At 33.0% G+C, this 23,402-nt stretch overlaps 1 protein-coding gene across 1 annotated transcript in view; it reads right to left on the reverse strand.

Moving 5' to 3' along the window:
- Nucleotides 1–2,805: 2,805 nt before the first annotated feature.
- The window catches only part of LOC149193026 (thioredoxin H-type-like), a 48,723-nt gene continuing 28,126 nt past the window's right edge, over nucleotides 2,806–23,402 (reverse strand). The window contains exons 2-4 of the mRNA XM_089404762.1: nucleotides 6,406–6,495; nucleotides 3,509–3,631; nucleotides 2,806–3,164 (exon numbers count right to left, since the gene is read on the reverse strand). Coding sequence (XP_089260888.1) covers nucleotides 3,009–3,164; nucleotides 3,509–3,631; nucleotides 6,406–6,489 — 363 coding nt within the window. The 5' untranslated portion in view covers nucleotides 6,490–6,495 and the 3' untranslated portion in view covers nucleotides 2,806–3,008. The remainder of the gene's footprint in view (nucleotides 3,165–3,508; nucleotides 3,632–6,405; nucleotides 6,496–23,402) is intronic.

A 23,402-nucleotide genomic window follows, 5' to 3' on the forward strand; every position in this document is an offset into this window, starting at 1 on the left:
ACTTCTCACAAATTGCTTGCAACGATTGAGGCTAATTTTGATGAGATTGTTTTTGTCTTTGCCTTATTAAAAAGGATGTAGATCTAAGATTTTGTTTCTATGGGAAGCATTGATATTCTCTCATGGATCACTACCATGGAACTTGAATTCCACATTTTCATGGAAAGCTACCATGGCATCATTAAGCCCTTGAGACTAAAGGAGCACTAATACCATGCTGGGAAATAAAACACACAATAAGGCAAGAGATAGGACATAAGTGAAACCACTCATTTACTCTCACATATTATGGCTTAGGTGCACATGCAAAAGGACTTTTCAGACTTTGATGGACAAGTGGTGATAGGTCATTATGATGATCATACATGCAAATAAGGGTGGAGGTATGAGGGCCATTACTAATTTACCCTAACTAGAGTTCACTACTCCACCTCCCCTAAGATGTAATCCATATCTTCAACAAATGATGAAGATGTGTGAGTGACATCTTGAAAATGCCATGCAAACAATTCATAAGCTAAAATAGGAGCTTACTAGATTTCACGAGAAACACGAGAGGTTAGTTCCTTCTATGTTTTTCGTACGTTTTCTATGTCTCTTCCTCCTTAGTTAGGCTTGAGCTTCCTCAAGGCCAAGGGTAGTGATAAGCAACAATTATCCTTAGACAAGCCCATATATTCCCAGACAAATCTTGAATTATCTTGAATATTATGCCCATTCACCTCTTCCTATCTTGGATATCATGCACATTCACCTCTTCTTTAGTGGCCAAAGGTAAGAGGAAGCACACAATAGGTGAGACATGCAATGTAAAGGGGAAGGCCTAAGCTTGCAAACCCAAGCCAAATTGGAGGCCATGAATGCAACAAAGAGAGATACCATGAAAGGTTCTCTACCTCATTACAAGTATACAAGCAAGCATATTTAGCCAATGATAATTATTGGACTACTTCGAATCCAAAAATTTACTTTAAAAAAAATCATTACAAATATACAAGGAATCATAGTTAGCAAATGAGAAAATATGACATGTAACACAAAAAAAAACAAAAAAACATTTATAATTGACTACCTTCAATTAAATTTGAGAAAAAAACAAGAAACAAAAACAAATATCATTTCTAGTTGACTACCTTCCATTAAATTAAAAAAGAGCATTACACAATTTGTTCAAAAACATAAATTTGTCCTCCTTTGAAATATTAAAATAAAAAATACAACTTGTCAAAAACATAAAATTGTCCTCTTTAAACTTGTTCTTCTTTGAAGTATTAAAAAGGACAAAAATTAACACACAATTTGCCAAAAACATAAAACTTATCCTCCTTTGAACTTGTAGTTTTTAAAATTTTGAAAAAAAAAAAAACATAAAAATCAACTCCTAATAATAAAATAATATAACATAGAGTCCTCCTCACAAATAATAAAATAGAGCATAAAAGTACTTTATGGAATAAAGAAAAAGACTTACAACTCCCATATATATGGCTTCAATAAGATTAAAAAAAAAGTAAGATTAAAAAAAGAATGTTTAAAGATATAAAATTGTTTTTAAAATAGTTATGAAATCCTTGAGAGATAAAGAACAACATATATCTGATTCTAATAAGAATCAGTTTCAAATAGGAAAAGATTAGTTTCAAATAGGAAAAGATCAGTTTCAAACAGGAAAAAACTAGACAACAACTCCAACATAAGATATCTGATTCTAATAAGAATCCATTTCTAAAAGGAAAAGACTGGGGAACTCCACAACATATAGAATCCCTCAGAAAAAGGGGAAATGTTTTCAGATAGAAGATTAGTTTTTTTAATTTAAAACGTTGCAAATTTGTATTTTTTTAAATATGTATAATATTTAATTTTTTTACATTTTTTATATAAATATTCCTTTTAATATTTATAATATTTAACTTATATTTCTTTTAATATTTATAATATTTAACTTTTATTAATTTTATTATTAAATTGAAATATCTTCAAAATAAATTATGCAGAAATACCTGATTAAAAATTGATGCATTTTATTTAAATGTTAGTAATGTTTACAAAATATGTAAACCATAATAGGAAAATGTTATAATTGAAACGTTAGTTATGTTTACAAATTATGTACACCATAATATGAAAATGTTACAAAATATGTTAACCATACATGCGTTTTATTTAAATGTTGGTAATGTTTACAAAATATGTAAACCATAATATGAAAATGTTACAAAATATGTTAACCATACATGCGTTTTATTTAAATGTTGGTAATGTTTACAAAATATGTAAACCATAATATGAAAATGTTATTATGAAAATGTTACAAAATATGTTAACCATACATGCGTTTTATTTAAATGTTGGTAATATTTACAAAATATGTACACCATAATATGAAAATGTTATAATTGAAATGTTAGTTATGTTTACAAAATATGTACATCATAACATGAAAATGTTACAAAATATGTTAACCATAATATGAAAATGTTCCAAAATATGTTAACCATACACAAGTTATGGTGTTTTTCCTAAGATAATGGTTTTGGCATATTTTGATCTCAAATTTATTATTTGAAACCATTAGAATTACAAATTTGAATCTCTAAACTTAAATATAATGCTCTATATATTTCAGAACATTAAATCTATTTATAAAATTAAAAAATTAAAAAAACCAAACCCAAAACAAAAACATAATAAAATCCATGTTTAGCTGAATACAAACACAAAAAAACTCCAAAAACACATAATAATTAGGAAAGCAGTAACACTGTCGACAAGTATCCTCATCATCATATCTAACACCAGATAGATAATCTGAGCCTCAGGGTAACAACGCCTTTAATAATTGATATTTAATACGAGTGTAAAAGGCTAATAGCTATGTGTACGATACGTTGGTAAATACAGAGGGCAATATGATCTTTTAGCCAATTTCAACATTGGCAGTACATCCACACCGGTAATAGTTTTAATTCAAAAGCAATACTGACATATAGCATATCAAAATAGCACTAGGCTTCAGTAACAAGGGCTTCTTGTGTAGCAAGAGCTGCTACTTTTCTTTCAAGTTCAGCCTTATTTGCACCCACGAACTTATCCACAGCCCTTCCATCCTTAATAAAGATAAATGTAGGCATGGCCTCCACGTCCCACTCTTGAGCTACATCCTGCAAAATCATAAAAGCTTTCATGAATCTGGACGCTGCAATACTCAGAAAAGCTTTCATTAATCTGGACTCTGCTCTATATTGATTCATCTGATTCATTTTTCATTTACGAACTTGTCATGAAATTCTCCTAGAAATACTAAAAACAAGCGTGCCAGGTAACACATCTGATTTGGTTTAAACAATCATTCCTCGTTTCCCTTCTTCCTGTCCTAAAATTCTCTTACCAAAGGAAAGAGAACAACAAATTTGGCAAGAGAAAATCACAGACAAAAATATTCTATTTCAAATATCTATCCAAGTTCCAACCAATAATTTATAAGGTAGTGATTAAATGACTGTACCCTCAATTCGTCCACATCGACCTTCAAGAAAAAAATTTCTGAGAATTTCTTCGACAATTCCACGAACACTGGACTAATGATTCGACAAGGTCCACACCACGTAGCAGTGAAATCAACCACCACCTGAACACAGCAAACGATAAGCACTATTGCCAGTAAGTCTACATATATATAACAGCACCTAGACTTGCAGTGCAAATATAAGAATGGTTCTAGAAAGTCCAAATACATATACCAGTAGTTAGGTCCAGAGCAATCAGCAAATAAAATAGAATAGACCACATGTAATTTCAACAAAGAAGCTAAGCACCCGAATTGAAGCTAAGGCTTAAGAAAAAGACTGATTGATAGGAAAAAAAAAACTGAATGAAGCTGTAGCTTAGGGAAAGAAAAAAGAAAAAACTAAGTCATAAAACATTCTTTTGCCAAAAATCTCTTAAGCCTTAATTGCTATCCTCCTACAAATCACAATAATTATACTTCTTTAAGGTAATTCTAGCCACCCCTACAAGACCAAAGGAAATTTGATCTTTTTAATTGATAACCAGGGGATTTCTTTTAACAAAGGAAAGATTTAAGGGAGACATTTAAATGAACATGCGATGTTTGAAAATAAATAAAAGAAAACTTGTAATTGTCCTAGACGGAGTTCCAGGAAGAAAACTCACACTGTATTTGGGAGAACCCTGTTAAGGAACCTATAAGAAGCCAAGTTTTCAGTGTCAGCTTCTATTTATTGATAAGCATACCCCATTTGTTAAGTTCGACATCAGAAAATAAAACTACGTTGTAATGTCCTAGGATTGGCAAACTAATTGTAATGTCAGAGTAGTTTCTTCAGAGTAACGGCCAAGGCTGAGAGATAATGGAAGTCAACACCGGATCCGGATCCTTCAGCTTAACATGACTCTAAGCTTAAGAGAATGGTAGCTAACATTAGACCCTCCGATTTCGACGAAGATCTGGGTGTTTAAACTTTAAATGTGTTTGACAATGCCAAGCTAGCGGTCACTATTAGACCCTCGCATTTTGGAGGAAATTTTGAATGTAAATGACCATGCCAAATTAATCCCTCCGATTTTGAAGAAGATCTGGGTGTTTAAATGTATTTGACTATGCCACGTTAGTGGCCCCATTCGACCGTCCAAAATATTAGACCCTCTGGTTTTGGAGGAAATTTTGAATGTGATTAACTATACCAAGTTAGTACCTCCGATTTTAAAGCATATCTTGGTGTTTAAATGTGTTTGACTAGGTCAAGTGGCTACCTACCATTAAAACCTTTGATTTTGGAGGAAATTTTGGTGTTTAAATTCATTTCACAAGTTAATATCATCTCATTTGTATTATCAGATTGATTATACAAAATTAGTATATAATATTAATAATCGAGTGAGAAATTTGGTCTCTACAGGTATGTTCCAATCCCAAATAAAACTATCTATATTTCAATCTCAAACAAAACTATATATATACATATATGCATGTGAGCTGAGCCAGGCACCATTTCTGCAATTAAAAATATATATATAATTACATGTCTCATGTTCCAATCGCAAATAAGATTATGTATATTTCAATCCCAAACAAAACTGTTCCAATCGCAAATAAGACTATGTATCTTTCAATCCCAAACAAAACTATATATACCTATGAGCTAAGGCAGACACCATTTCTTCGATTAAAAAAAAATACATTATATTTAATGACTATGAGCTAAGGCAGACACCATTTCTTCGATTAAAAAAAATACATTATATTTAATGACCATAAAGCCTGGGAATTTATTTTTAGAGATAATCTTGAATGAAAAATTGAGACAACAAAGAATCTAACATTATATCCCCAATGACCATACACCACATGTAACATCGATGCATAAACTTCATGATCACGCAATCGCCCTTCCTCATTCCCGACAAACTGTATATCTAAACAGTCCTCTCAACAGACTGTACATGTATGCCTAATCCAAAACCACATCCCTTTACATATCGAACTTCAAATCCCCTTTACAATGGAACTTCAAATCACGATAGATGTTCCGTTTCCAAAAATGAAATGCCCTTCATAAAATGGTTGGAGGTAAAGATCAACAAAGCCTCTTTTCTGCTCTATGCAACCCGGCCCGGAACCCCATTAGCAGTAAACGACGGCCCCCACAGTTCTTTTCCCTAAGATTAAAGAAAAATAAAACTTTTCATAAAAAATGTGTATTCTAACTCGCCAAAGCCCGGAATCCCAAGAGCAGTAAACCAGGCTAACAGTGTTTTTCCCTAAAATAAAAAACACAAAAATAAATAAAACAAAAAATTCCACAGAGGATTTCCGCCCTAACGCAACCCAGCCGGAACCTCCCTATTCCCAAACCACGGCCTAACAGTTCTTTTCTTCAATAAATAGAAATTTCCATAACAGATTGGAATTACGTAAAACCTTTCTACCAAAATTAAATTTTCCCAAAAAAATTAAGCAAAAGTCAATTTGCAAATTCACTACCATAATCTTCAACCATATGAAATATCATGTGATTTAGGTTGAAAAATCTCTCATAAAAAATCTCGAATCATATAAAATATCATATAATTTACACAAAAAAATCTCTCATAACCAAAATTCCTGTCTGCGATAATAAAACAATAAAACAACTGAAAAACACACATATTTCCCTAAAACAAACGACAACCCAATTTGCAAATTCACCACCATGATCTTCACTAAAAATATTGAAATAAGAATAATCCTATTTGCGATATTAAAACACACAGAATTACCTAAATCGAACGAGCAACCCACCAGGGTTCGATTCCAGGAGCATAAACACAGAGCGCACTAACAAAATTTACCGAAAAAGGAAAAACAAAGAAACGCTGCGAACACTGGAAATGAAAAATTACCAGGCGTTTAGTATCGATGGCCTCCTGTAACTTGGAGCGCCATGCCTCTGTAGAGTGACATGCAAACACGTTTCCCTCCGCCATCTCTTCTTCTTCTGCTTCTCAACACAGTTCCTCGCTTCTCAACTCTTCTGATTTTCTTCTGAATCTTCGTGTGCAGTGCTCAATTGCTCTCAGGGTGATTTATAGCGCGCGCGACCGTCCAAACAACAAAATTATTAAATATAAAACACCATTTACCAACTTAATAATTGACTTCATTTTAGGAAGAAGAAAAAAATGAAATGTTATAACCCACCAGTAATTGCTATCCACGTGGAGTGAATGACGTATTGGATGACCTATTTAGATGGTCGTGGTGTGAACCCAACTATTCTATATTAATTCATTTAAACTAAACTTCTCGAAGTACTTTTGTGAATTCAGCTATATTATGTTAAATTTTTTAAACGAACCTTCCAGATGTTATTTTGCGGGTGAAGGTCATTGTGTGACTAGTCCATGGGTCAATAATCCTAGGTTTATTTATCCTTAAATATCATTTTAAACCTTAAGTGGCACTGCCCTTAACATTAGTGATAACACGTAATTTTAAAAATATGAAAAAGCCGCGCGTGCGTTTTCCAACTTCCATGTGATATTGCATAGGCTAAAGGCCCACCGATGTGCATTTTCCTCGGTGACCGTCATTCCCCCTTATCCCGTTCACAATTCTATGACTTATCTGGGCCATACATACTCAGTCGGCGGAGACTCTACTCCCTACTCGAGTAATGTTAGTGTTAGTTGCACCAAGAAGATGGAGTCTACTTCACATTACAATACAATACAATTTATATGGTTAGGTTAAGTTAAGCTAGGTTAAGTTAAGTTATAAATAAATTTATTATAGAAATTTTAAATTTGTAAATAGGTTTTTCTTATAATATTATGGGTAAATAGTATGGTTTACAGTTTAGTATGGGGTAGGTAGATCTCACGTAAACATATAAACATAAATGTAAACGTTTAACATTTAGTATTTTTAATCTAATGTCGACCTTATTTAAAAATCAATCTAATTATTATTATATATGAACACAATGAAAATATTGAACCATAGTATTGTGATATTGGAATTATGAAGCACTCTTTGGTAGAATAAATATTGAACCATAGTATTGTAATATTGGAATTATGAAGCACTCTTTGGTAGAATAAATACGCCAAAATATAAGTTGACAAAGCTTGTTAGTAGATCTCACTAAGAAAATCAAGTTGTGCTTGTGATGTTTGGCTATAAATAATTACCATCATGACATCCATTCATTCACATGGTCGCTGAGGATTCTTCATTTTGTTGGTTCATATCATAGATCAGTGTCATCAAAATTATTGTGGGTAGATACACCACCACGATTGCTACCTATTTTGTGTGACAGTTCAAGGAAAGTATTCACGAAAATCTTGTCAGTCTGCATAGGAGTCAAGAGTATTTCTTGACTGTAAATATCAAACCTGTGGGTAAATGATAATCCCAAAGAAAATCAACTGGAAGGTTTTGACCAAGAATCACACATCAAATTGGTTAATATCAATTAATTAAATGTCATTATCTAACATTGTTAATAAAAACTTCACCATAATAAAAGTAAAAGGATTTAAAAGGGATACATTAAGTTTAAATTAAAGAAATGTTGAAGAAGGGAGTCTTTAAAAATTTGTACAAGCAATCATTACAAACTTCAAAAAGTAAAATAGAGACTAGTAATGAAAGATTTCCTAAAACTTTTAGCAAAGTTTTTTTTTCACTATTTAAAATCCAAGGAAAAATTGCAGGAAGAGATGTTATTGTCTCCATTTCTCCTACTCAAAATGACAATTATGTTGGTACATAATCTACTAACCAATTAGTGGCTCTTGAGTCAAATATAATTTAAACAATAGATGGGATGAAAAACAATATGGCATAAGTAATTTACAACTGAGTGTTGGGGACCATACTTTTGTCTCACAATTCACCATTAAATATTTATTTTGTGATGATAGTGACAGTATTTTGGCTTCACCTTCGATGGAATCACTGGGGTCCTTTATCTTAAACACAAATAAGAATTTTTTGACATTTTCCTGCAAGAAGAAAAAAATAGCACTACAACATGTTACATCGGAGCCATATTTAATAACCCCAGAAGACATGAAAGATATCTCAAAAGTATTTTTTCAATAAAACCAAAAAGAAATGCAAAATATGCAAAAAGGAGTTGGAAAAACTATCAAAAAAAAATAATAATAATAATAAAATCATGTGTGAAAATTCAAGTGGAAGAAAAGGGAACACATACAGATCCCATTAACCTCATAGCTCAGACAAATCCAAATAAAATCAAAGTAAATACATACTCAGATGTTTCAGTTCAAATGATAGAAATTCCAAGTGAAGATTCTGAAATCAACTTAGCAACATCAACACTTGGAGCAACAATGTTGTAACTCCAAAGGTCTCTGTTTTAATTATCGGCCTGAGTTTCGTACAAACTTAAGAGGGGTTGGTATTGTATGTGCACAAGGCACCATCTTCTTCCTCTTTCAATTCTCATATAGGTGGTAGGTGTAGAAGTTAAGGTTAGATGAAAATATACCAAGTTAAGTTGTTAGACTAATCTATGCTACATGAAAGTAGATTTTTAGAAATAACTTGTAGAAAATGAAATGGAATGCACACCTATGCTACTTGTAATGAATGAAAAACATACTTTCTAGAAATAAAGGATTGAAATTTTGAAACTTAATTGTCGAAAATAACACAGAAAGAAATTGGTAAAAACATATATAGGTAACTTTGTGAGATCTCTATGCTTCTAAATTCCACCATCAACATCTTAGACATGTTTTATTACATCAAGGATTCTAAACCAAACCTTTAATGGTTGAACTGCGTGAGAGAAATGGAATGTTTGTAGTTTGTTACAGGATTTTCCATTTTGCTACAGGAAGAGTCCAACAAGCCTGTAAAATAGTTAGAGCACAAACCTAAGGTGAGGGAAAGAGGTATAAATAATGGGAAATAATTTCATCCAATTAATATAGGCTTGAGACAACAGAATCCAAGCTTTATCATCACAAAACCAAGTTCTGTCTGTCTCCTATAGCCACAAATCAACAACACAACAAAATAGTAAATTGTAGAATTTATAACAAAAAAAGGAATGGAAGAGAAAAAGACTTTAAAAAACAAAAGGAAAGGGATATAAAAAGACTTAAAACTAAATTAATAAGTGACATGGTTGATCAAGAATGATGATAGCTTGCATAAATAACCTAAAAAGAATAATTGCTAAAGAAGCCACCTCCTTAGTCAACCATAAAACTATCATATTGTAATATCTATAAATGCTAATGTTAAAATCTAACTAGCATAAATGCAAAGAATAATATCAACAAACATACAAGAGAGTTTTGAAGCTCCTAGGGTGTGCCCTACCCAAGGATGCTCAGAGTCCTTAAAGAAGAACCAAACTAAAAGCTAGAATGAGGCATTGCTCTTATTAACTAAAAATATGCTCTTACATTAATACTGTAAAACTTGCTTGGGAATACAAAAAGTCTAACTTTTCTTCTCTACTTGTTATTCTTCTCCTAGGGTTGATTTGAGCCTCTTATTTATACATAAAGTGGCGAGTAGCCTCCTTAGGAGGATGACTGCATTCCCCTCCAAAAATCCTAAAAAGGGGGGTCTTGTTCCAAATCCATATTACACTAACATGAGGAGGCATTAAATTCCCTGAGACAACCAAGTTTAAGTCCTCTTGATGTAGTGGGGGGGGACCCTAAAATTTCTCTAGTGTTGGATTCTTTAAAATATGGTTAATGTCTTTGTAAATCCTACACAAGAAACATGTTAAGGCACATGAATTGTGTAAACCACATTGAATCCTCTAAGAACTCATTAAGCTAGGAAAATATACCATTGAGTGCAAAATGTGGGGCCAAACATCATTCTATGTGCATATGAGTGCACTGGTGGGCCTTATAATTTTACCATGATTTTGGAGGCCCATTAGAAGTAAATCAAGAAACTGAAACAAGCATGATAAGGGAAAAGTAGGACATAAAAACTCCTTATCAATGCCCAAATCATAAGAGACGAAATCTCAACCAATTAGTGAATTGATATCACTCAAGATAGAAACAATTGATTTACATTCAAAAGAATATCAATGTTATCACAATCAATTCTTATTGTAACAATTCATCTTTGGAATCCTAAACGCATAATTTTCCATTAAATATTTATTTAGGATGGTTAGATCATATCATAGTGCGATGATTCTATACCATAATTATAAATTCATATCGTGTTTCATTGTTGAAGATGAAAACTCCAAGAATTGGGAAGGTTATGACAACACTTTCAAATAAAGAAAAATATATCAAACATTTTCATTAATATACTGAGGAGAAAACATTTCTAAAGGGGAAGGAAATGTTATGAATATGAAATAATAAAAATAATAACTAATATAAAAATTAAAGAATATAATAATAATAATTATTATTATTATTATTATTATTATAAAAATTGATAATCATGAATAATTATGAAAGGGCGTGTCTCAAGAGACATTACTCCTTATGGAAGGGCACTTCTGCCTAATATTTATAGAGGGCATATCATTGTATTTAATCACATCACTTTTGTACTCAAAAATATTTATATAAACATATAATTTATCCTAAGATGGATATTCTTATATTCCATATATTCAAAATATTTATATGATAATGAACTTTGTTATTATCAAAGAGACGCACCTCATGTTGGATGCTTTCCTTTAAAGTTCCCATAAAATAGGTCTAACAAATTATCCTCTGAAATATTCTTTACTTTGAGACTCAACTTTTCGAATCGCTGAATATGATCTATAATTGGACCTTTCTATTCAAGATTTACCAATTGATTAAATAATCCATTTCTCTTAATATCCCACAATGTGCTATCAATTCCTCTATAAAAATGGACCAAGATACAACATAATCCTTTTTCCTTTCACAAAGCCATTGGAACATACATGTTGTCCTTGTTATAAAAGCATGGATGCCATATTCACCTTTTGTGAGGATGCCACATGGTGTATATCAAAGTATCGCTCCATCTAAAATATCCAAGTTACAAGATCATTACCAAAAACTTCCTCATATCTATGTTTGGAATATAGTAGTTCCTTGGTGTTGACTTAAATCCATGATGATGTGTATCTTGGATTGAAAATTCATGAATTTTTTTTTTGATTCAATATTTATTATCTCCAACTGTGATTCTCAACATCATGTTTCTCCTTATGTTCAATATTTCCTTGTATCTTTGCATCCCTATTAGGGAGATTTTTAATAGAATGTTTTGTAATTTTTTTTTTATTTCTTCCCTAATGGATTTTTGCATTTCTTCCTTATATTCATTCATCTTATTTTTTGTTCTTCTTTTATTTTTTTCTTTATAACTTGATAAATCCACATTTTTCAACATGATACCATATATTTTATTAAATTAATTCTCTAATTGAGATAACCTAAATTCTAACTCTTCACTTTCTTCGTGAGTCAAGGGTGTGACCTCAGTAGATTTAATTGGTGTAGTAACTTTCTTTGTAGGAATTTCATAAAATAATAATAATACACCTATTTATCAAGACTTTCAATCACAAAAAATGGGATCTTTTGATCAATAGTTAGGTCACTTGTAAGTTGTACCTTAATTTGGAGAATATCTAAATGGATGCAATTTTTCTTGATATATCTCTGAGATTTGAGTCCTTGTGGATCTCAAAAATTGGTCTATAATACTCTGTTATGTCTTTTTTGTAGTCTCGTAGGTGTGAATAAAATTTGATTTTCCAAGTGGAAGCTATGATAACTTTCCCAAAACTTGTTGATTTTTGGTGTCTTCCCATGAGAAAAACTTATATACCAAGCCACATGTCCAATTTTTCAAATATAATTATGAGACTTTTATCTGAGGTAATTCTATATGTCTCTTGATATTATTGAAGATTTCACAATATGAAAAGTCCCAAAGAGGAATATGTAGAAAAAATATCAATCTCACCTATTTAAAATTTATTTCAAGATTGTTAACAAACCCTAAATTCCACAAGGTATAACTATGAAAGAATGGTAAACTAAATTATGAAAATTGAACAAGATGTTCCTCAATATTTTTATTAATATGATCCATGTTTAACTGTCTGAAACCTCCCAAAAAAAATATTGTGAAAATGCAAAACTGACATGTTTGAAAAATATTTCAGGAGCATTCAGGTACCTGGCATTTCTTAGAGCATGTGTCCAAAATAATAGTGAGCCAAAATATGAAACTAGATTTTCATCAATATTTCATCTCAATTTGGTCCGAGTTTTACAGTCTGAAACCTCACAGGATATATATATATATATATATATATATATAATAATAATAATAATAATAATAATAATAGCGAAAATAACAAACTGATCTGATTTCATGAGCATTCAAGAACCCTAACTTAGATTATATAACTTAAAAAATAGTGATACATGATATGAAATTAGAAATAGATATTGCTAAATATCTCCCCTCAATAGTCTCCACGTTTTACCATTTGAAACTATCTAGAAAAAAAGTTACAACAAAAGTGACGAACTAACATGTTTGAGACTAATTTCAAGAGAATTCAGAAACCCTAACTTCCTTCGAACATATCTTCAAAAATATAGCAAAAAAAAATCTGAAAATTTGAATTAGATATTTCCTAGGATGTCTTCTCATGATTCTCCAAGTTTCATTGTCTGAAACCTCCAAAAAATATTTATTGTGAAAATTCCACGATGAGTTGTTTGAAGTAGAAAAACCTTAGGATCATGATCTTTTATACCAAATGTTATGAACTCATTCCTTAAAAATGATACGAACCAATAATTACAATACTCTTCAAGGGGGAAACTTCCTTTCGTAATGAATACAATGTACAATACAATATTTGAGGATTATAAGACTAGGCCTTCTTAGTATATATATATAAGAGACAAGGGGTACAATTATAATAAAATAGGACCATGAGGGGTTCTAGCCTACATAACAATATAACAATAGAAATGAAATCACTCAATATCTATGGCTTAATAAGGGGTTTTAGGGGTAACATGCTGCTTATATAGGGCATAAGTTGAGGGTTTTATGCTAAAGTGCTTCCTCCTTTCTCCTAAAACTTATAATTTATATTATGGTTCTCTTGTTCCCATCCTACAAGGATCAATGGGTTTATTACCTTGTTAATACAATTATATTCATCAACACCTTAATCATTTAGCTTCATTGGTTGATTGATAATATTTTGCTCTTGATAGGCAACATCCCTGCCTAAACTTTTGTAATGATTATTGTTATGTTCAATCAATTGACCTATTTGTTTTACCAACTTGAAGTATCTTTGCTTCAATGTTTTTTAACACATCTTGCACTATACAACTATTTATTTTTCCACATTAAGTTATCCACAACCCTCATATTGAAAGTAAAAGGATTGTCACCTTGGTCATTACTCACTTAAGCAATCATTCATCGCAAGCATTACCTACTAATGTCCTCCCTTTCAAAGTATTTTCTTAACAGGAAACTTTTAAGTGATCAAAATACCACATCTCATTATTAATAGTATCAACATGTATAATTTTCATAGCAAAATGTTTTCATCTTCCCTTACTAGTTAATCAAGTTTGTTCTCATTTTTTTGCAATTACTTTTTTTTTTTTAATGAGATTATGTTTGTTTTCTTATATAAAGTACTTTATGATCTAAATGGAAAGTGGTATCCACCCATAGTATATACCCATGGTATTTACCTAAAATATTCACCCATGGTATTGTAACTCAAGAAGGCACTAAAAATCCTATAAATAATAGGCATCACCTTGTAAAAGGACAGATTAGTCGACTATGATGTAGTTTTTAAAGCTTCTTATGTTTTAATAAACAATTATCTTTCCTTTCATGTGTTTAGATCTATTCAGTATGTAATTTTTTTTAGTAATGTCTTTGATAATAGTTTAAGGGAATAATGTGTGTTTTCTCTCTCCCTCTTGGGGTTCAAGTATCCCAGATATTTCCCCCACCCAAGATCCAGATCAGTGGTATCGAAGCAGGTTATGACTTCATGAAAATCATGGTTTTAAGGGTCTCTAGTGGAAGTTCTAAGATATTCTTAGGTTTAACACACTACAAGCGAAGCGGAATTTTCAGTTGTAGCCTTGATAGCAACACGAGCATGCACTATATTCCTCTCCTTGTACTTCTTCATAGATAATTAGCATAAGATGATCTTAAATTTTTTTCCATTGGGAACTGATGGAGGTCGAACCACTGGGGGAAATCATGGCATCTTCTAGCTTGGCCATTGAAGTGATATAATTCCAATATGAAAATGTGAGTCAATTTCCTAGAAAATATTTTGGAGTGGCAGATAAACAAATAATGGCTAATGCTATTGAAGATTTTGTAGGTAAAGCAAGGTCATAGCCATAGTGCTAAACCCATCACAAATGTGACAAACCTCCACTCAAAAATTCCACATTCAACTCTTGCATACTCAAACTTCTAAGTCCAGCCACAATTATAGCCATAGACCAAACCCCAACCCCAGTTAGTTGTTACACCATCACCACCTATTGTTTTGACCCCTTTAGATTGTAATTCTGTAAACCCTATCCATAGTATGCAGAAGCATCCTTCCTATGGTACCGATGATAAACAACATGTGTTGGAGTCATCATCCTAGAAAATTCTCAGAAGGATTCTAGAGAATGGCACAAAGACATATGCTTCTGCTTATCCTGGAATTATTCTAAAGAAATAGAGTTCATCCTAGCTTGTATCCTTATAACCATGTAATTTTTTAGGATAATGTTAGATCACTGACTCTGATGGAAGGATTTGAGATAAAGTGAAAGGCTAACAACAAATTCATTGCATCTATCTTATTGGAAATGAATTATGTTTTGGAAATTCAAGCTCTCATCTTCATTGATTGAACTTCTCGACATTGAAGTGGATTCAAGACCGAGAATCATTACTACACATTGGTAGTATGTGAAATCTAAGATGCTTCAACATCCTTCTAATCCATCAATTATTTGTTTTTATCCTCCATTGTAGAGGATTTTTGGGGGTGAGAATATTGAATTTTCTTTTATATCCCAGAAGCTTTCTCAACATCTGTTTCCTTCATAGCCCATCCACTTAGAGCACAAGATTATATTGTTGGGAAATAGTAATTGTTGTAGTGTTTTCTTCTGAAAGATGTACGAAAAGAAAACACTTAAGATTGTGGATGACAAACAGTCTCAACAATATAAATGGCTGCTAAACATTGTAGATCTGCAACAACTGATAGAAACAAAACCTGCCAAAGTCTTGATCTATGCCATAATCATAGTTAAACAACAAAAAGAAATAGTAATAACTTCAATCATCCAATGGAAACCAGATATACAAAGAATAGATTTTATTACAACACGTGTGAAGGGAACAAATAAATGTTACCAGTTCCCCTCTATGGGATGGGTTCTTGGTTATCCTCAAACGTCTTCATCTTTTTGATAGAGTCTCTCTCCTCTATAATGTGTAAACCCAACAAATGAAATGTTTAAGCTCAATGGGAACTCAAATGGAAGAAAAGTGGTGGTGGACAATGAAAATATTAGAATTACAGCAATGAGTGCAACAATGAAAATAGTCAAAAGTGAAAATGAATGGAAAACCCTTCTATTTATAACAAAATTTTGAGTTATCCTCCAATAATGAGAAATAATAAAATCTTATTAACCCCATTCTTGGAATAACCACTTGGAATATTTTATTATATTTGGTTAAGAGGGAAAAAATATTTAAACTTTTATTTAGAAATAATAAATAAATAAATGATTTATTTATCATCTCAAGGAATTGGTTAAGGAATAATAAAAAGATAATGATTTATTTAATTATTCCTAAGAGATTTCGTCAAATTTGACAAGGAATAATAATTAATTAGTGATTAATTAATTATTCCTAGAGAAAATTAAGATAATTAATAATTTATCTATTGATTTTTCATAATTGGGTCAATAATGATAATTGAACAACGGATTAATTAATTATTCCTAGAAGAAAATCAAATAAATAGTGATTTATTTAATTATTCTTCATGGGTTTAATTATAAATTACTTTAAAAAGGTGGTTTATTAAGTAATTTCTCACAGTGAAAGCAATTTTACTATGGTAAAATTGTTTTACATGGTGTACTTCGATCCATCTAGTTGTTGGCATTATGATACAGGTGTTGTCCCTGATGGCGACTCACTCAGATGAAAGATCACAGTACAGCAGGTTAACAGCAAAGAATTGCATATCAGACTACACAGAATGAAGAAAGAGAGGTATATGCAGGTTCACCTTGACCAAGTTGTGTATACACGCAGGTTCACTATATACAAGTCGCGTATACGTACACACACACTTTCACAGAAGCAAAAGCGTGTATATGTTGGAAAACTAAGCTTTTGGTCCGTGGTATTTGGTCCAAGGTATTTTGACCCATGGTATCGGTCCAAGGTATTTTGTCTGAGGTATTGACCCTAGGTATTTGGTCCAAGGTATTGATCCTAAGTGGTTTTGGTCCATGGTATTGAGAAATGCCTAAAAATATAAAAGGAGGAGAAGATCATTAGGCCAAGTGAGCAAGTATCGAATATCTGATGAAGTGTGAGATCTAGTATGCAAGTTATTGGGTTATGGTGCATTGTTGGATCTAAACCAAGGATGAACCTTAGCGGATGATGAGGGATTAGATCTAATGATGGATCGGGGTCTTAAGGCATAAAATGAACTATCATTATGTGGTTTTGCTCATGTATATTCTAGATCTAAATATTGACCATGTATTATTCTGTAAATGTTATGATCTGTTTATACTGAAGTCTGGAATAGTTGTAAAATTATTAATTAACATTTACAGATGTATACGTTGGTTCGCTTTGACAAAAGCGCGTACACACGATGGTTAGACACAGGGAAGTAGCGTATACCTTATGAAGAATGTTTCAAATTGTTTCTGTTTGATGTTACAGAGTTCTGGGTTTTGTTCTAGTGAATGTATTCTAGTGACAATATTCTGAATGATCAGATTCAGGAGTTTCAGTGATTGGTTTATGTACTTGATGATTGTATTGCAACTATGATGTTATTGATGGGTCAAATATGAAAATTGGATGAAACGTGGCCTTCAGATTATGGTATTGTGTTCCAAGAGTATCCAATCTGAAAATTTATGAAACGTGGTCCTTGGTAGAAGAGTGGAGTTTCCTGTAGGGTGGCACCTACGTATTAGTAAACATATTGACTAGTACAAGAGCTAGGGGGTTGTAGCTCCCTTCCAGTAAAAGCTGGAAAACGAGAGAAGGTTGCAGCCTTCTACAGGTAGAAGCATGCATACTAGTATAAATCTACACCAGTATAAAATTGTAAGCAAATTTTTCTGATTATTAAAGGAAGACAGAGACGACAGCAGCAGGTGGTTTTTACCCACATTGGGTTTCCACCTTATATCTTGGCGTTCATGTGTGATGCTTATGTGTAATGCTTTGTTCTGCTTTTACTACACTATCTAATTAATCTCTGACATACTGGTTAAAGTTCAATGCATGATAATTGAGTAAATCAAAAGTTATCTTCATATACGCTAGTTGCTTTAAGAACAGTCATGTGTACACGCTGGTTCACTTAGCTAAAGTAGCGTATACAAATCTACTTATGGAAATGAAATATTATTGATTTACAAATACTGATTGACCCCCCTCTCAGTATTATTTCCAACAATTGGTATCAGAGCAGGTTCTTCAGAAGAAGCTTGATCGCTTGAAGGGAGATCCATCATCATGAGTAATCAAGAAAGCATGGGATCCATCAGATCGCCAATCTTTGATGGGAGCAACTTTGTTTATTGGAAGATAAGAACCACATCCTATCTTCAATCACTTGGAACAGATGTTTGGGAAATCGTGGAAGGAGGAAATACATTTCCATCAACAATTCCTACAAATACGGCAGATAAAAAGCAATATGAAACCAATCCCAGGGCTGTCAATACATTATTGGGAAGTCTGTCACAATCAGAGTTTGTCAAAGTTATGCAGCTCAAATTAGCCAAATAAATATGGGACAAAATCATTCTAAGCTACGAAGGAGACTCTGGGGTAAAACGTGCTAAACTACAAACTCTCAGAATTCAATATGAAACTCTTAAGATGCACAATGATGAAAGTATAGCTAGTTACTTCTTACGTATATATGAAGTTGTTAATTACGTGAAGAATCTCAGTGAAGAGATAAACGAAGTTACCTTAGTTGAGAAAGTTTTAAGATCCTTGTCTGCTAAATTTGAATCAAAAGTATCTACCATAGAAGAAAAACAAGATCTATAGGCTATTACTATGACACAGCTTCACAGAATCTTAACTGCATTTGAGATGAGAAAAGGAGGCCAACCAGATATGAGAGAAGCCGCATTTAAAGCTTCAACAAAAGGAAAAGAAGAACTCAATGAATCAGGACATATTTCAGAAGAAGAAGATGAAGTAAACTACCTTCCAAATGTTTTGCCTGTGGCAGAGTTAGTCATTATGCTGCCAAATGTCCTCATAAAGATAAATATGATAAAGGGAAGGAATTTGCAAAATGGAATATAAAACAAAATGTAAGTAAAAAGAGTTACTATACTTATGAAGATAGCAATGGTTTATCAAATAGTGATGAAGATGAAAATAGTAATGACTATAGACTTCTAATGGCTTCTGAAGATGATAATAGATGACCTTCATGAAGAAATATCTAAACTCAAAATCTGTTTATAAGAAAAGAATATGATTATAGATACCTTGACATATCAACTTGCTGAATGAGAAAAACACAATGAAAAACTAGAATGTGAAATTGTGGGTCTAAGAAAGGATCTTGAGAAAACAAAATCTCTCAATCTTAGATTTGCTAAAGGATCAGAAACCTTAAATGAAATTATCAAAGTGCAGCGTTCTCCTCTGATAAAGACAGGTCTTGGATATACTGAAGAAGCATCTCAATCACACAAGTCGTCAACCTACACTAAAAGCTATCTTGATGCAGCAAAGAATAGTGAACAGTATGACAATCGTCAACAAAGGCATAAATCAGATCACCAGGTAAATCAGGCTCAATTTGCTTCAAGGATGAACAGAAGTCACAACCAACCTCAGGGAAATCATACTCAATTTGCTTCAAAGATGAATAGAAACTAAAATCCCCAGGTCAATAGATTCGATAATCGCAATAACTTCTTTAATGGTCAATGTTTCTCATGTCATAATTTTGGACACAAATGTTTCAGGAATATTTAGTGTTCTTGGACAAACACCTAACCCTCTAGATCTAGTAGCAGGTCTAGAAACAACAAACAAAGTAATCTCTACCTTTTCTATAATCAACAGATAAAACAAGAGAGAAGAGAAACCTACTTGTAGTTTTTGCTAGCTCCTTGTCTCCCTTTACTGATCTTGCTGCTCTTTTTCGTACTTAAACTGCTTGGAAAGTACCTACACAAACACAGAAACAAAAACCAATCAAGGCAAATGATAATGATCTATTGCTTATAAATAACATGGAATCGAGAACATGGTATACATATGAAAGCATTAACATATAACACAAGCATAAGGAAAAAGTCTTGAAAACTTTATTGATAAGAGGAAAGATTACAACCCATATGTACCCGATCCAGTGACACTCTTCGAATTCAATCCCTCTTCACCTCATGACAAGCAAGACATTCCAACACTATTACAATACTCGCACTCAATTCTAATCTCATATCAACAACATCTCCTTACAACTCAATATTTTTCAGCCCCTGATCTCTTAAATGAGTGATCTTTTTATAGGTGAGTGAAGGAGGTTATGCCATCAATGGTGATAATGAATGCCTTTCTAAATTTAGAAATTAGTTCCATGGAAGAAGGGATAGGGGATTGATGTTTCCTAATTCCTTTCCTCATCCAAATGCAAACTCAAAGGTGTAGGTGGCATTGAGAAACTTCTAGAGGCTTGCAATGGATAAGCAATCTTCAAACCCTCATGGAAGTTCACTCAAATTTGCTCAGCGCAGGCCAAAGAGGGACCAAGTGTGCTGCATAGCACCCTGTCAATGTATGGTTTGCATTGCAGCGCACCCTAATGAAGGACTACCTGCGATGATCTTCTTAGAGGTAGTTTTTTGGATGTTTTCAGTGATGGAACTTCTTGGGAAGTGAGGCATTCTGATAACTAACTTCTTTAGGATATGTAACAACTACACTCAAGGTTGATGGGCCCTAATAGTATCGATCTGTGATTTGGGGTTAATGTGCCCAAATGAATCTGTAACAATTTCCCCCTAAAGCATGAAGTCATAAATATATATATGTCGGGTGAAATGCTTTATCATGAGAAGAGGAGGTTTCGAAACGGAAGGTGACCTGCATCAATTACAATACATATATCATGATAATTTGATTTTTCTCATGATCTAGCTGAGGGAAGGCATACCTATGCTCAGCTTATAAACTTTCATTACATGTACAAATATAGTCGTCTACAAATATAGACCCATGAATGGTTGACCATGAATGTAAGGCCATTGTATATTTGATTTAGTACTCCTGAAAAAATATCGCAGCCCGAATGGATGAAACTAGATCCGGGGTCTTCAATCTCATTCAATATTTTGCTCAAGTACAAGTCTAACGATGTGAATAGATGTTCTAAAGTCTAACATGGAAAGACATCGTCTGATTAGCAGCCAATGATGTAAGTTGTTAACAGACGCGAGAGGAATCATTGATAATGGTAATGACCCTCAAGGTACTACCGTACATTTTGCATGGTGTGAATAAATGATTTAATGTCGAACACCATACAAAGTCTTTCGGTCGAAGGCCATTGATGTCAACCTATCGCCAGAAGCGAGAAACCTGCCATTGATGTATGCAAGCTTCAAGGTACTGAAGGGATGTTTCTAAGTCAACTTCTTGGATGATGTGCTGATGTCGACAAGAAGCAACTTCATCGCAAGAGGGCCTTGATGTATCCCACATCTACGACATGAAACGAGGTAAATGATTTTGGAGATGAGAATCGCCTGACGACACAAGGTTCAGGAATGGTGGTCATGAAAATGACGGTTTACATTATTGCAAAGGATGAAGTTTGAACTGAATGACTTCTCTTGAACATGTTGGCGACACTAAGATGAATTGGTAGCATTGACCACAAAGAAAACTTTTGTCTCTTTTTCAAGCTTTGTTAAAAACGAAAAAGAACCCCCTTAGAGTCATCTTTAAACTCTTTTCAGACTCTCTAAATATGAAAAGATTTTTGAGCGCTTGTCTATTCCAGCTCGTTAAAGGATTGGAAACGATATCTCTCTTGTATTAATTTACACTTTTTTGGACTTGAGAGATTATTTTACGAAAAAAGAACTTATGGAGTTTTATTTTCATCCCTTTTCAAACTCTCTAAATATGAAAAGGATCGAATTGTCTTTGTCATTGAACTCATTAAAAACATAAAATAGCAACAAGCTTGTCCATCTAGACAAGGTCGAGTTTCACCTTCGCTAGACTTGTTAAAGCATCAAGTAGTGATGGATTCGCCCGAAGGGTGAAATTATACAACAAGCATATGTTATCCTCCTCAAGCTTGATAAAAAATAAAGAGGTACTAGTCAGCAATGATTAGGGAAAATGGGAAAAGCCGAGAAAACTTTATGGTAGCAAGTTGCTCTTGAACATGACACTTTCATCTCATCACCGTAAATATCGCAGCCCAGATGGATGAAACTAGATCTGGGGTCTTCAATCTCGTTCAATCTTTTGCTCAAGTACAAGTCTAACCATGTGAATAGATGTTCTGAAGTCAAACATGGAAAGACATCATCTAATTACCAACCAATGATGTAAGACGTTAACAGACGCGAGAGGAATCACTGATAATGGTAATGACCCTCAAGGTACTACCGTAAATTTTTCATGGTGTGAATAAATGATTTGATGTCGAACGCCATACAAAGTCTTTCAGTCGAAGGCCATTGATGTTAACCTATCGCTAGAAGCGAGAAACCTGCCATTGATGTATGCAAGCTTCAAGGTACTGAAGGGGTGTTTCTAAGTCAACTTCTTGGATGATATGCTAATGTCGACAAGAAGAAACTTCGTCACAGGAGGGCCTTGATGTATCCCACATCTATGACACGAAATGAGGTAAATGATGTTGGAGATGAGAATCGACTGACGACACAAGGTTCAATAATGACGGTCATGAAAATGAAGGTTTACGATATTGCAAAGGATGAAGTTTGAACTGAATGACTTCTCTTGAACATGTCGGCAACACTAAGATGAATTGGTAGCATTGACCCACAACAAAGTAATGGATGGTATGATAGACCAACGGTGTGATAACCATCAAGCTAAATGACCCAACCCACATAGTCACGGTGATGAGGTGAAAGTGTCATGTTCAAGAGCGACTTGATACCATTAAGTTTTCTCAGCTTTTTCCCATTTTCCCCAGTGGATTTGCCAATTTGTTTCGGGAATATTTAGTGTTCTTGGACAAATGCCTAACCCTCTAGATCTAGTAGCAAGTCTAAAAACAACAGACAAAGTAATCTCTACCTTTTCTATAATCAACAGATAAAACAAGAGAGAAGAGAAACCTACTTGTAGTTTTTGCTAGCTCCTTGTCTCCCTTGACCAATCTTGCTGCTCCTTTCCGTACTTAAACCGCTTGGAAAGTACCTACATAAACACAGAAACAAAAACCCATCAAGGCAAATGATAATGATCTATTGCTTATAAATAACATGGAATCGAGAACATGATATACATATGAAAGCATTAACATATAACACAAGCATAAGGAAAAAGTCTTGAAAACTTT

Source organism: Pinus tabuliformis, chromosome 2_2 (assembly GCF_031772625.1).
Source record: "Pinus tabuliformis cultivar Carrire ecotype Pingquan chromosome 2_2, CPIR1, whole genome shotgun sequence".
Classification (NCBI taxonomy): domain Eukaryota; kingdom Viridiplantae; phylum Streptophyta; class Pinopsida; order Pinales; family Pinaceae; genus Pinus; species Pinus tabuliformis.